Below are 14001 nucleotides of genomic sequence, written 5' to 3'. Positions count from 1 at the left end.
GGCTTACAATTGCTTTATCCATCCTCACAAAAGCAATATGGTTACATAACAAGATAGCATGTCTGTTTTGGGGACAGGTGTATGCCACATCTCCCCTGCTTTTGTGTGGATATTAAATGCACCAACACACTTTCTTCATGGTCTGATTGACGGACTGATTGATCGATTTGATAATGATTTAGCATGGCTGGTCAGCATTATGTTCTAATGAGGCATATTTTTTTGTTCCTGGTCTTTGAATGTGGGTAGAATTATAAACAAATTGATACTGGTTTGTAGGGAAGACACCCAGTTCTTAAGATTCTGGGGAGCAATCCTCATAAAGTGATGATTCAAAGGATGGCATTAAATGCCCTCGTTTAGCCATTCATCATGTCTGGCTGTTTAATTTACCCCCTCCTCTGAAGCATTCCACCAGTAATCCATCAAAGGTCTTCTATGGCTGACATTATGATGTGATTTCTCATCAATATCAGGCATAAAACCTGCTGAGCCATGAAGAAACAGCTTCAGAAAGTCAGAAGGCCTGTTTCACTGTTGGTTATTACCCTTTCATTCAGAGTAAAGGGAAAAATGAAACCACTAACAGCCACCGCTCTAAGCGGGTCTTCCTGCCACAATACTAAGAAACACATTGAAATTGGCAAAAATCATAACTCTTGAGTATTTAAACTAACTGGAAATCATTTTTAACAGTCCATTTGTAATTAGGATATTCACATGTTTCATAAATTGGGACATTATGTTCTGTAAATTGATGGTAAATGGACTGCATTTATATAGCGCTTTTATCCAAAGCGCTTTACAATTGATGCCTCTCATTCGCCAGAGCAGTTAGGGGTTAGGTGTCTTGCTCAAGGACACTTCGACACGCCAGGGCGGGGTTTGAACCGGCAACCGGCAACCCTCCGACTGCCAGACAATCGGTCTTACCTCCTGAGCTATGTCGCCCCTTTGTCTGCTTAGCAATAAGTCCATTTTAGCCTTAATTGTATAATTTTCACTCAGGTTTGATTCTAGGAATTGTGTGCTGGTCCTCAGAATTTGAAGAATAATTTTTACACATTATGCACAATCATATATAGAGCTGTTAAGACTATTTGACTTTGGATGAAATAATTGTATTCAATTAATAGACTAGTTCTGCAAGTTCAGTGATTACTCCTGCTGATCAAGTGTACTTACTATACTTTCATTTAATGTTAAAATAATGATAAAGTCATGTGTGGCCCTATGGTGCATTGCTTAGAAGTTATAAAAGTAAAATTAAAATGAATAGCAAAGAAAATTTATAAATGGAGTAGTTCCTTGAAACTTGAGTGCAAGACATGCAAGACACACAACCACAATGGCCTTCTCCTTGTTCAGAACCTTTGATGGGCTCATATGCATCCTGGCTTACAAATGAAAGTACCTGCCTGTTTTAAAAACCTAAACTGCATATCACTATACGACCACAATGGCAAAAGGCAGGTTCATTTGACTGGAAAGTTTCATTGCTGGAGCAGGTGCGTGATGAGCTCTTCAAAAATGGCCTTTGGAGGAATCGACAGCGTCAGCTGGAATGAAAGAAATGGAGTGTCCAGTCTCCCTTTGTCCGATGGCAGAACAAGATATCCCAGGAAGGGCCGTCAGCCTTTCTTTCCATTAATCTGGCGGAGAAAAACTCAGAGCTCCAGGCCACCAGGAACCCGATACCCTGCCCTGTAACCCGCCGCCATCAGTTCTGCACACAGTCCCACTCAGGGAGGGGCTTGTGCTAGGTAAATATAAACAGGCCTTTATGCTACATGGTTTTCAGTCATGCCCCACTGTTTACAATTACACTGCATTTAGATGTAGAACATATTTCTTTTAATGCACAATCATCACACAGATGCTGCTATGTATTGTTTTATTGAGATGAGGAGCCAAGTACCAAGTGATTATAATGTAATGGGTTGAATGATGTGCCGATCCTCTGTGAAAGGTTCCTTTGTTCTTATTTGCTACACTTACGTATATTGAGCTTCTGTGAGACGTGGCGCAAATTATTTTTCACATGAGCAAGGTGGAATAAAAATTAATGTGGGAAATCTGGAACATGCCCCTTGATATTTCAAAATAATCTTGTTTATGTCACATGGGGGAGTTCTCGCGCGCTGCTCGAACCGGGGGTCGGCGAAAGTGGGACAGCTCCGCCTCTCCGTTTAACGCTCTCTCCGTTTCTGCCGCATCCGCGTCCCGGGAGGGGCGGCGCTGACTATTAGCGGCGGGTCGTGGCAATCGAGCGTCGCGGAGCCCGGTTTTATGGGCGGAGTTTGAGCGATGACGTTAACGGCGTCGGGAATGACTGACAGGCCGTAGTGCGCAGCCTGAGGCTCACCGCTGCAAACAGGCTCCTGCAGTCCGAGCCCCGGAGTACTGCCTTCTTTGTGCCGTTTGTGTGTGTGTGTGTGTCTGGAGAAAAAGGGGTTGCAAAAAATAATAAAATAATATTCTTTCATATCTGTATTGCAAGAAGGCCGACTTTAAAATCTGACAAGAATTTAAACAAATGATAGCTGTTCATTAAAAGTGACATTAAAATACAGTTTTCCTGTAATTATTACTTAGCTTTCAGCACTGCACTGGAAGTTATTTTTAAAATATAAAGGCTGTCGTTGAATGGCAAAAAAAAGAGAAACACATGCAAACACATGTAGCGTTTGTTTTAGTTTTAGAAGCATGCTATGGAAGTCTCTATGGAAGTGACCCTTGAAACAGTGTTAACTAACTCCTTACATATTAATGCTGGGTCAACAGAATGGTTCGCTCTTTCAAAGGAAGGTTTTGTACCTACATGTAAACCTATATGCAAGCGGATTTGATGCCTTGGGTAAATTCTGAGCTGCTATTGGTGATCTTGGTCATGTGATCAATCATGGGCGGGGTAAGCATATTCTGGAGGAAGGGGCTCAAGATGGCAGCTGTGCAAAGTAGGAGGAGACACTTAAAGGTGCAGGGGTGGAGGCAAGGCAACAACAGTCTCCAACAGGAAAGCATCATCCTATGGATCAGCAATGGGTGTAGGTGTGTCTCTTCGACAGAAAAGTGGCAGCTACAGAATGTCTTCCACTACATGCACACCAAGGAGGACATGCAAGGTGAAGACCAAGGTTGGTGACCAGAGTGACACTATATCAGGATACCACACCACTCCTGTAGAGAGGGAGAGGGGCTAGAGGGAGAGAGAGAGAGATAGCTTGCTGAAAGGACTGGCATGAGAGATTCTAAATCTCTCATGCCAATGGGGGTCTGTCCTGTATTGTACAGATGGCAGATGATTAACAGTGGAAAAAAGACGAGAGAAGGCAGAAAGTCCATTGTATTCTGTGAATCCTGACATCAGCAGCTGCACGTTAATGCTCGCTGATGCAACAGTTACTTTTACCATCTTCCCCCTTCACAGTTCATGCTCACAGACTCTTTCACAGACAAATACAAATCCATTTAATACTCAAAGTGTGTAAATGCATGATGGGGCTGACACAGCCTGCTGCTGAAATCAGTCGTGGTAGAACAACAGAGGGTCTTTCCACCCCGGGATGTGGCAGACTGTCTGTCCCTGACCCACCCTGGAACTGTTGCAACCGCAGTGCCAGGCTTATCATTCCCAGGGTGTTACTCCAAGCAGTGGACTCTTTGTGTTCTTCTGCCTCTTGTGAATCAGCCATATATTAATATGCTAACAATATTAAAGCCATTTTTAACTAGCCTGAGATTATATGAAAAAAGCCCCGATTGCAGCATATATTCCTGTAGGGTCTTTTTGTTTCAGAACAAAGAAACTTACTGTCGAAAATATAGATATTTCTGACCATGTCACCAGTGGGTTGGTAGGTATTGCTTCCTGTAAACTTTAAGATAAAACTTAACTTTTGTCTTAAAAAAGATCAGCATGTAAATTGAGAGCAACACATTGCCTTGGGGCACTTCTGCAAGGCAGTTAAACTCTTGTATTTTTTGGTAATTAACATGCAACATAAATTTGAAATACATTTAAATGTAATAGTAAAAGTAATAGGCCAGTTACCTCCTCTGGGGTAATCTCATATACTGACCTTAAAGCATCGGTGGGTGCCAGCTTTTTAATACTGAATGAAAGGGGAATACTTTTCAGATATAATTCTTGAGTTGTAGTGAGGAAAATCGAGTCATTATGATGATAATAAGATGAATTAGAAGTTGATGAGAGTAAGATGCGTAAATTCACATGTTCAATCAAAGAAACATAAATTCATATTTTGTTCCACAAAATATGTGTGCTTTTTCCACTCTGATTCTGTTTTCTTCATATATTTTGGGTAAGGAATATGAGCTGTTTTAAAATGTTCATGATACACATTTTTGAAAATTTCACCACCAAGTGCAAAGAAAGTTAATTTTGTCTAAAATCTTTGTTTGAAGTATACAACAAACTCCACTGTTTGAGGCTTGTGTTAAACTCTAGGTATTTTCTAAAATTATTGTAATATTTGAAATTACTATTGAGTGCAATCTCTTCTGTGTAGTCAGACATGTTAAGCAGACTCCAAATGTTAAGCAGATTCAGAGATGCACAAATAATGATGAACACAGCGATTTTCCTTCCTGATGAGGAAGGGCAGAAAATCACTCATAGGTCATTGAGAAGAGGTTCTATGTAATGCTGATACTTTCTAAAAACTCTTCAATCGATGCCTGTATGTCCGGTATAAATAAAACGGAAACATACACGTGGTATGCATAGGTGGACAAAGTGAGGTTGGCCCAGTTGTTCTCGAGGTCTGATGCAAACAGAAATATCACGTAACGGTTGCCGTCTCCAGGGAGAGGCTATAATTGTCACTGCTCCACAAATGGAAACAATCACGGAAAAGAATACCGCCGCCAGACCCATCAGCTGCAGGCCCTGCCTGTCCCTGGGCTTCGAACCCTCGTCTGTGTGTCCTCTCGCTCTCCCGTGACGGTCAGGCCAAGGACCCACAGGCCCGCGTTTTTGGAGAGTCACAAGTTTGGTAAAATTAAGAAGGGGTCCCTTGGTTGCACTATGGAAACATCCAGACATGAAGTTGCCATAGCTCAATCTTGGGATGCATACATAGAGACAAGGGAAAAGTGCGGGGGTGGGCATCAGTATTGTACCAGTACCATGCGCTGAACTGGCACCACCAGATACAGGTGGATAATAATGAAACCTACCAAATAATACAGTATATAATGATTTTTTTGCCTGAGCACCTGCCCCTTCTGACATAAGGGCATATGCCCTTTCAATTGAAAAAAAAAAACCATTTTGTTTTTCTAGGCTGGTGTACCCTTTTCTCACTTTGAGCACCTGCCCCTGAAAAGCTCTCTGCAGATCCCAGCTTTACAGCGTGCCAGTTTGAATGCTGCAACGCTTAGAATACAGTTGCCCACTTGCTCTGATCATTCGTGCTCTTGTGGACAATAGCATAACTGTGAAAGCTGAGTGCCACAGGCAGCAAAATAACTGCGATCACTTCTGGACTTGCTTCTGATGCTCCATAAATCAACATGGACTTTGGGTGACTGCCAATTGGAGCAATGACAAAGATACTGCTACAAACAAAACAGGACCAGATTCTTCTCTGGTGAATTCCCACCGGCGGTAGTGAGGGAGGGATTTATGTTGTCATTTACCTGGGGGACGGTTAAATGTCCAGACTAGGGGAGTCGGATTTGGAATTTTTCAGACATTACCTCCCACAGTAAGTGAGTTCCTAGGTCTCCCATCCTAGGTTTTAACCATGTGCGATTTAAAACTAATCACACATTGATTCAGCCAATTGACATAAGCTTTCTTCCAATTGGACATGAGAAGTTATAAGAGATAACAGATGTATTATTGAATGCTTTCTATTTTACTATCTGTCTTTATGTAGCTATTTACAGCGTTCTAGCCAAGGCTCTTGCAGTTTTGTTGTTGTAGGACGGATAAAGTGCTGCACTCCTCCCAAAGGACACTCTTGTGCCTCATAAGATTCTCCAAAATGCCTGTTGGTTCATAACTCATCCTCTTAACAAAGTGAGAGCCACTTTCAGCAAGGTTGCAAATGTGTCCATTAGATGATACCGTATTGATTCAAGCATTCAGAAAAGCTTCCTACAAATCAAGAGGTGGGACTCTAGCTTGGGGTCTCACGTCCAATCTCATCTAATTCTTCTCAGTTTCTCCCTCAGCGCTGAATGTCTTTCACCTCCAGCCTATCTCTTAAAGGATGAGGTGCTTAACAGTGAAATGTCCCCCCGCAGTATCTGCTGGATACTGCTACAAAATTCAATTCCCTTGCTAATGTGAAAGTACATTGCACTTGACTTTCGTGAATGCTTCCAAAAGATAAATACAGTTGGACTGGGGTGAATTAATGTAGCAGCATTTGTAGTGCAGTTCTGGAACCTTTTCAAAGTGGAAAGTCTAAATTGTTTAAGGAAACATTGTTGATATGCCTAAGAAGTGGAAGCTCATTTAAATTTCAATTGGGTATTAGTGTACAGGTTTGATTTCCTCAAATAAAGTGTGCCCTGCACACAAAGTAAAATTATGCAACTGTAGCAAAAGTAGTCAAACAATCAACCCACACAATCACCAAGAAATACAGTCACTGATCTGAAACCTAAATCAACAGGGAAGACTATATTGGCAAATTTGCCCCACACAGAGATTTTTAAACAAAAAATGTAACATGTAGTGGAGACTATCAGAGAATGAACCCAGACAGCACTATTAATGCCCTTAAAATGTGCAGCATCAAATTAAACTCAGCTGGTCCACTTGTATTAAACTATGACAAGAACCTCAATGCTTGGAATGCACTTGAGATAATTTCATACTTCCCTGTATCTACATTTGTGAATGGTTTCTGTTTCTAACTTTTAAAAAATACAAATAGATTTATCATAGAGCAAATGTGCATAAAGATATGCAGGTCACTGTAGTATATAATGAAATCCATTTACATACTATTTATCATGCAGTAATTGCAATTTGTCTTTGTTAATTCCAGTGAAGTAGGCAAGGAATAAGTATGATCATGGTCTGACCAATCCTAGGTGGCGATTTCCATTTGAAGACTGAAAACAACTATCTACAGAGCCAGTGGGGAGATGCTACTATGTTTGGGATTCAATCAATCTAATTGTTCGTAAAAGAAGGAAATTTTTGTACTTCACAAACACAGCTTGGTGAGTTCAGCAATCACTAAAACTAGCTCACCAAACTGTGTTGATAAAGAAAAAAGCGTAACACCTGCATTTGATCGGACGTGGATGTTGAGAATGGATGTTGAGTACAGACCTTTGTGTTTAATTGCACTTCAGGGCTTCAGAAATGAATTCACTTGGCTCACTGATTTTTATATACTTGGATTTGAACAAAAACTGGCCAGAAAAGTTCCAGGAAAAATGTAAGCTGGAGCAGTAGTTAAGTAATTGGGCTTATACAATAACAAGATGGGACTAGAATCCCAAATCTACATTTTATCTTGAACCAAATCACCTACTATTTAATTTGATAATTCCTCAAATTAGATTTTCCCCAGACTCTTTTATTTACATCTTCCACATCTGCACAATGGCCCATAACACTTTTATATTCAAGCTAAAGAAACCAACATGGGAGAAGAAGAAGAAAAAAGAACTTTAGAAATTAACATATTTCTCTATGGACTGTCATGACTCTGAAACTTAGAAACCATACTTAATTGTCATGTGCAAGTTTTGGTCAGCCTCAAAAATTTAAATACCTGGTTATGTAATTCATGTAATTATCTTCCCATGCCAGTAATATAACAGTACAAATGACTTTTAACAAGCTGGCCTCTCACAAACAGTGAAGTACTAAGTTTCTGCTGTGCAAAGGTCCTGATTCACATTCATTGCAAACTCTTAGACTTGTTCGGTCACTTCAGAGTGACAAAAATAGCTCCTCCAGTGATTAATGTTCTGAGAAACTCTTGTGCAATAAAAAAGGGAAATTCAGACTATGAGCAATTACATTTTCTAAAGTAATTCACTTTCAGAGACTCATTTTAGCTTCCTGATTTTGCAAAGGGCTAATTCCCAGAATCATGCTTCTATAAAATTAAAAGTGTAAGTAGCAGGAAGGTAACTACGCACTCTTTAAAGGTAATAATATGCACTGACCTGCAATTTAAGTGAATCCTGACATTTGTAAAATTTTAACAGCTGCCTTATAGCAGTACAATAAATGTATATATACTGTATATATATAGGGCAACATAGCTCAGGAGGTAAGACCGATTGTCTGGCAGTCGGGAGGGTTGCCGGTTCAAACCTCACCCTGGGCGTGTCGAAGTGTCCTTGAGCAAGACACCTAACCCCTAACCCCTAACTGCTCTGGCGAATGAGAGGCATCAATTGTAAAGCGCTTGGAGAAAGCGCTAATAAATGCAGTCCATTCTACACATACACACACACACACACACACACACAGATGGGCGACAAATTAAAGGAAAAACCAACATAAAGTGTCTCAGTAAGGCGATGGGCAAACCACGAGCTGCCAGAACTGCTTCAATGTGCATTGGCATAGATTCTGCAAGTCTCTGGAACTCTACTGGATAGATGGAAAATCGTTCTTCCAAAAGATGTTCCCTGATTTGGTGTTCTGATGATGGTGGTGGAGAGTGCTGTCTAACTCCAAAATCTCCCGTAAGTGTTCAATTGGGTTGAGATCTGGCCATAGCCTATGATTCACATCATTTTAATACTCATCAATTCACAGACCCCTCGTGCCCTGTGGATAGGGGCATTGTTATCCTGGAAGAGATCACTGCCATCAGGATAGAAATGTTTCATCATAGGATGAAGGTGATCAATTAAAATAACTTTGTACTGATTTGCAGTGACGCTCCCCTCTAAGGGGACAAGTGGACCCAAACCATGCCAGGAAAATTCCCCCCACAGCATAACAGAGCCACTGGACCCCCTCACTATAGGGGTCAAGCATTCTGGCCTGCACCATTCTCTTGGTGTGCACCACACATGCACTTGCACACTTGTCAAGAAAATGATGAAGGAAGCTAAATCAACAAACACGTTCTTCAAAGCCATAACCTGGAAAATTCTTAACTGGCCAAGTCATTCACTCATTTTGAATCAAATTGAACATTTGTTTCATATGCTGAAGATAAAACATAAGGCAACAAGCCCTCAAAGCATGCAGGAGCTAAAGATGACTTGCATTACAGGCCTAGCTGAGCCTCACAAGAGAAGATATTCAGCACCTGGTGATGTCTATGGCTCACAGACTTAAAGCAGCCATTGCATATGCAACAAAGTAGTAAACATGACTACTTTCAGTTATATAATATGAATATGTCTCAAACATTATGGTGCCCTGGAATGGGAGTTATGTATAAAAAGTGCTGTAATTTCTACATGATCAAACCAAAGCGTATAATAACACTCCTCATCCCAAATTGATTGAAATTTGTGGTCTGTGCAGGCCAGTGGAGAAGACTTGAGTTTCTCTCATGTTTGTGCAACCAACTTGAGATGATGCATGCTTTGTGACATGGTGCATTATCCTGCTGGACGTATCAATTTGAAAAAGGGTAAACTGTGGCCAAAAAGGGATGCACATGGTCAAATGATGCTCTATTGGTATTAAGCAGCCTACTGTGAACCAAGAAAACATTCCCCACACTATTGCACCACCAACAACAGCCTGCACCATTGACACATGGCAGGATGGTTCCAAGGATTTGTGCTATTTTACTCAAATTCTGACCCTATGATCTGCACGTTGCAGCAGAAATGAAAATTCAGACCAGGCAAAATTTTTACAATCCATGCAATTTTAGTGATCATGCCCACTGTAGATCATCTTCCTGGTATTATCTTACAGTGGAGCCCAGCATGTTCTTCTGCTGATGTAGCCCATCTGCTTCAAGTTTTGACACATTCAGAGATTCCCTTCAGCACACCACTGTTGCAAACAGCTGTTATTTGAGCATTTCTGGCCATTTTCTGGCCCATTCTCCTCTGACCTGTCTCATTAACAAGGTGTTTTTGCATGCAGAACTGGCATCTACAATCAAACGAAGGTCGAAGTCAGTTAGATCACGTCTAGTCTAATGTTTGGTCAAACAACAACAACGAAACCTCTTTACCATGTCTGCTTGTTTTGTGTATTGCATTGTAGCCACATGGTTTGCTGTTTGGCGGAGCGGGCTGCTTGTGTTAACACTGACAAATAACTGCTTAAAAAGATGACACAAAATAACCTTGAGCCTGCTGTGATAACCTCTGTGGGCCATTCTGAGAAACAGAAACTCTACGGATTTATTTCCAGAAATTATTTGCAATTATTTTTTTTAAATAATGAAATGACATTTCAAAAAGCTTGAATTCAATTAGATTTTCAGTGGAAATGATAAAGACCTCTAAGAGTAACACTGAGCTCAATGAGAGTGCCTAGGCACACGAACAGAAGGTTTAGGCTACTATTCACACAATTCTAAGACATGGAGAAATTCACTGCACCATGTGCAATCGGTCTCTGGATGGTAACGACCATTGTAACAACGCATGCTTAGTAACAACTCATGCTTATTAGTCCGAAGAAAGTTCTGAAATTCGTGTTTTTCGAAAATACATAACTTCAGCGTTGCATAAACTAAGCGCCGACGCAAGGACAGTGCAGCGATTTGATTTGCTTAGAGGAAATCGATTAACCTTGCGCATCGCGGACGTTCTCATCTCAATGACTAAAGTTTCTTTACAATGAGTAGGCTAAAGCTAGTTCAAGTGCAGGTTTGTAAGCGGGCTATGTAGCAAGGTATAAAGGGACATAAAGGAAGTACACTAATTTGGACAACTGATTGGAGTCTAACTCTGTATGACTATTTAATGTAGGCTATGCTTCTAGAAAGAGTAGATCGGTAGGAAATGAATCGAGAGTAGAAGAAACGCGCTCTACACGAGGTTTTACTTAGTTATTATCATTTATTTATTTACTTATTTATGTTTTTAGTATAACATGCAAAAGGATCTCAAATGCTATGTAACTGTTGACAGCCATAACCCGAGGGGAAAGTTACCTCCTGGACTTTGCACAAAAATCGCAGTCATCAATAAAACATCAAACAAGTACCCTAAGACACACAGGAAAAACGCATCTTCCCAGAAGACTATAAAGGTGAAAATATTGCGGTACGTATTTGAATTTCTCCGTAATTTTAAATCAGACCCTTTAAAATGCATCACAGATCATAAGAGGAACCGCGGGATTTTTTCCCCTGCTTTTAGGTATTGAGCTACAAACCATGAACTCTTCGGCGGGAGCAGGTAATAACTACCGTCGAGGGTCAACGAAAGGAGATAAGGTATGGATGGTTATATTCTATAATGCGACTAAAGGTGCAGAATGTCGATTCTCTACTTTTCTGCTTAATTATAGCTCAAATGTTGCCTCATTTAATTCAATTGTTGTTACTTTAGTAGTTCGTTGCGCCATATTACGAATTAGTGTCGGTAGTTAAAGTAAGTGCTGCAGTCCTCGAACAGGGTAGAGCTGGAGTCATTGATAGTCGCCGTCTCGCACTATAGATTTTCGTGTTTTAAAGCCTATCGATAAACTGAAATGAGCAAAGTCGTCACACAGTCAATAGAAAGTTATAGTGGACGTGTAGGCTACGCATTCATAGGCTCCATTCCAGTATCATTTGGTAAATTAATTTAAGAGTTAACCACCTCGTTAAACATTATGAACGGTAAATTCTGTTTCGTTGTGTAGGCTTCGTAGTGTTACTAAAGAGATTTGCGATTTCATGTTTCCAACGGGGACCCAGAAACCTACGGCGTGGAAACAAATGTTTATGGTCGGAATTTTTCTGAGAAGAAAAACGAGCCGGGAGTGTGAGGTGTGGGTAGACTCATGTTACACGGGGCACTGTGTTTCCAGTTAGCTGCCTTTAGCTTAATTAAAGACATTGATACTTTCTGTTGTGAACACGCTGCGGGGTTGGTGAGTGGAAAAAGAGCACGGTTTATTGCCTGGATCTTTGCAAAGTCTTTGCAAACAACTTGTCACATCGTGGCTATTAAACGGATATCGGTAAAAATCAGTCAGATTTTAGTACTAGGAATAATATTAATTTATGATTTCTTCTGATTAACTTTTAGTAGCTATAGGCCTGTATCCATTCTTTGAATTATGCATAGGCTATTAAAAGTTTACTCTCATCTATGAAGCTTGAGCCAGCAAGACTGCCGAATAGAGGAGAACTGGACTGAAGTACGATTCGGTACGATTTGGATATCGTCGCATTGTCTTTGTTGGGTGCTATAGCCTACATTAGGCTTCTGGACATGTCTTGATATCTGTCAGATATGTGAGATTTAAAAAAATGTAACCGAAATGTAACAACATGCACCTTTTGTTTACTTCGTTCAAGTAGAAAGTGTTGGAAAGCTTTTTCCATCACCGTCAGCTTTGCATACCTGGAAGTGTGCTGCTCTCCAAGGTCCTGATGACTTCCAAGCTTTAGAAAGTCACAGCTGCCATACTGTAACACGGGAGAAGCCCTCTCTGCGCTGTACACGCACGCACGCGCGCGCGCACACACACACACTAAAATCTTTTCATGAAATGCACACCTTTTCACAACAGGTGAACCAAAATAAAAGGTGCAGGTGGTGATTGTTCCAAAATAATAGATGTTTCAGACCCACAAGCACAGGGCTTATGAATATGGCAGTAATATCAGTGACAAGGTTAGGTCTATCAGACAATGTCACCATCTCAGTGGAGTTCGGGTCAACACTGTTCAATGGCATTAATTAAATCAGATTAGAGAATGCACCAACATAATTGCCTCAGAGTCCTTTCTGGAATCGAGAAAGTGTTGAACAAGGGGACGCTGAGTACCTTTCATAAAATACAAATTCCCAGTGGCAGCCCATTCTTGATAAGGGCATTAAATGATAATAGAGTATTAACCTTGGCTCCCTTCCACCCAAACTATTCAGTGGATAACTCTGATAAATCAGGAAAAAAATGTTCACAAAAAGTTTCATAACTTTGATCTGCTAAGCAGATCCCTCTCACCTTTCATGGTCGTCTTGCTTCGACTACCGGCAGCTTTTTGCACCAGCCATTTGTTTTGTGTCTCTTGTAAGCCACAGGATCTTCACTGAAAGCACTGTTGATTGAAAGCTTTATTCACTGTCTGAAAAGTCAGAACATTCTTTATGATGTAAAAAGAAATCAATAGTTTTTAAACAATGTTTCGAACTAGCACCAGGTATCTGAGCTGAATCTGATTTCATACTTCCCTGTGGTTACAAGTGCATGTTTTTCTGTTGAACCCTAAAATATATTCTGGAACCACACAGTGTCTGTTTTGAAGCATGGCAGGCCACTCACAGTTTGCGGTGGTGCTGTCATTTCCGAAATGTCAAACGATTGCTGTGGCGATGGAATCCCGTCAGTTTCAGTTCAGCAGACCATTAACTGTAGGATTGTAGCTGACATTTCTTTGAAGTGACATATCTAAAACAGTTTCACTGATGTAAGGTAGTTTAACCTGTGAATTACATCAGTTAAACTGGTTCTTAAATTTGAAGCTTAAGTCAGTGAGCCTTTTTTAACACTGACTTTGCAAATAATGAGCCCATCTGCCATTCTGTGCACACAATCCCAGAGAGTTGCAGATGTTTCATTTTGGTAAAGCAGGCTTGGAGGCAATTACATAATGGCTTCTTTTGATAGCTGGATACAAGGAAAGAACTTCACCATATTTGGACATGTTTCCATTGCAGAATGGGTGAAATGATTTTCCATAGTTAACTTGAGTTAACTGCTCACATCTGGTTCTTTCTTGCGCCATATTTATCAATTATTCCTGCTCTATTGTGTGTATGTAGACCGCACTTTTTCCCTGAGCCTTATTTTCTTGTGAAATTTTCCATTCGCACAGTGCTTATGAAAGAAATTACCTGTGAAGAAAAAGT

The 14001-nt window shown here is 40.6% G+C and overlaps 1 protein-coding gene and 1 long non-coding RNA gene across 2 annotated transcripts in view; one reads left to right on the top strand and one right to left on the bottom strand.

The window, feature by feature from the left end:
- Positions 1-14001, bottom strand: part of LOC135260874 (uncharacterized) — a 151040-nt gene that overhangs the window by 16740 nt on the left and 120299 nt on the right. The gene's annotated exons all lie outside the window — the stretch shown is intronic.
- LOC135260873 (dipeptidyl aminopeptidase-like protein 6) overlaps positions 10765-14001 on the top strand; it is a 165313-nt gene continuing 162076 nt past the window's right edge. The window contains exons 1-2 of the mRNA XM_064346538.1: positions 10765-11199; positions 11296-11372. Of these exons, the coding sequence (XP_064202608.1) occupies positions 11313-11372 (60 nt within the window). The 5' untranslated portion in view covers positions 10765-11199; positions 11296-11312. The remainder of the gene's footprint in view (positions 11200-11295; positions 11373-14001) is intronic.

Source organism: Anguilla rostrata, chromosome 8 (assembly GCF_018555375.3).
Source record: "Anguilla rostrata isolate EN2019 chromosome 8, ASM1855537v3, whole genome shotgun sequence".
NCBI lineage: Eukaryota > Metazoa > Chordata > Actinopteri > Anguilliformes > Anguillidae > Anguilla > Anguilla rostrata.
The sequence above is the reverse complement of the archived record's forward strand: the minus strand, read 5'-3'. Positions and strand labels throughout refer to the sequence as shown.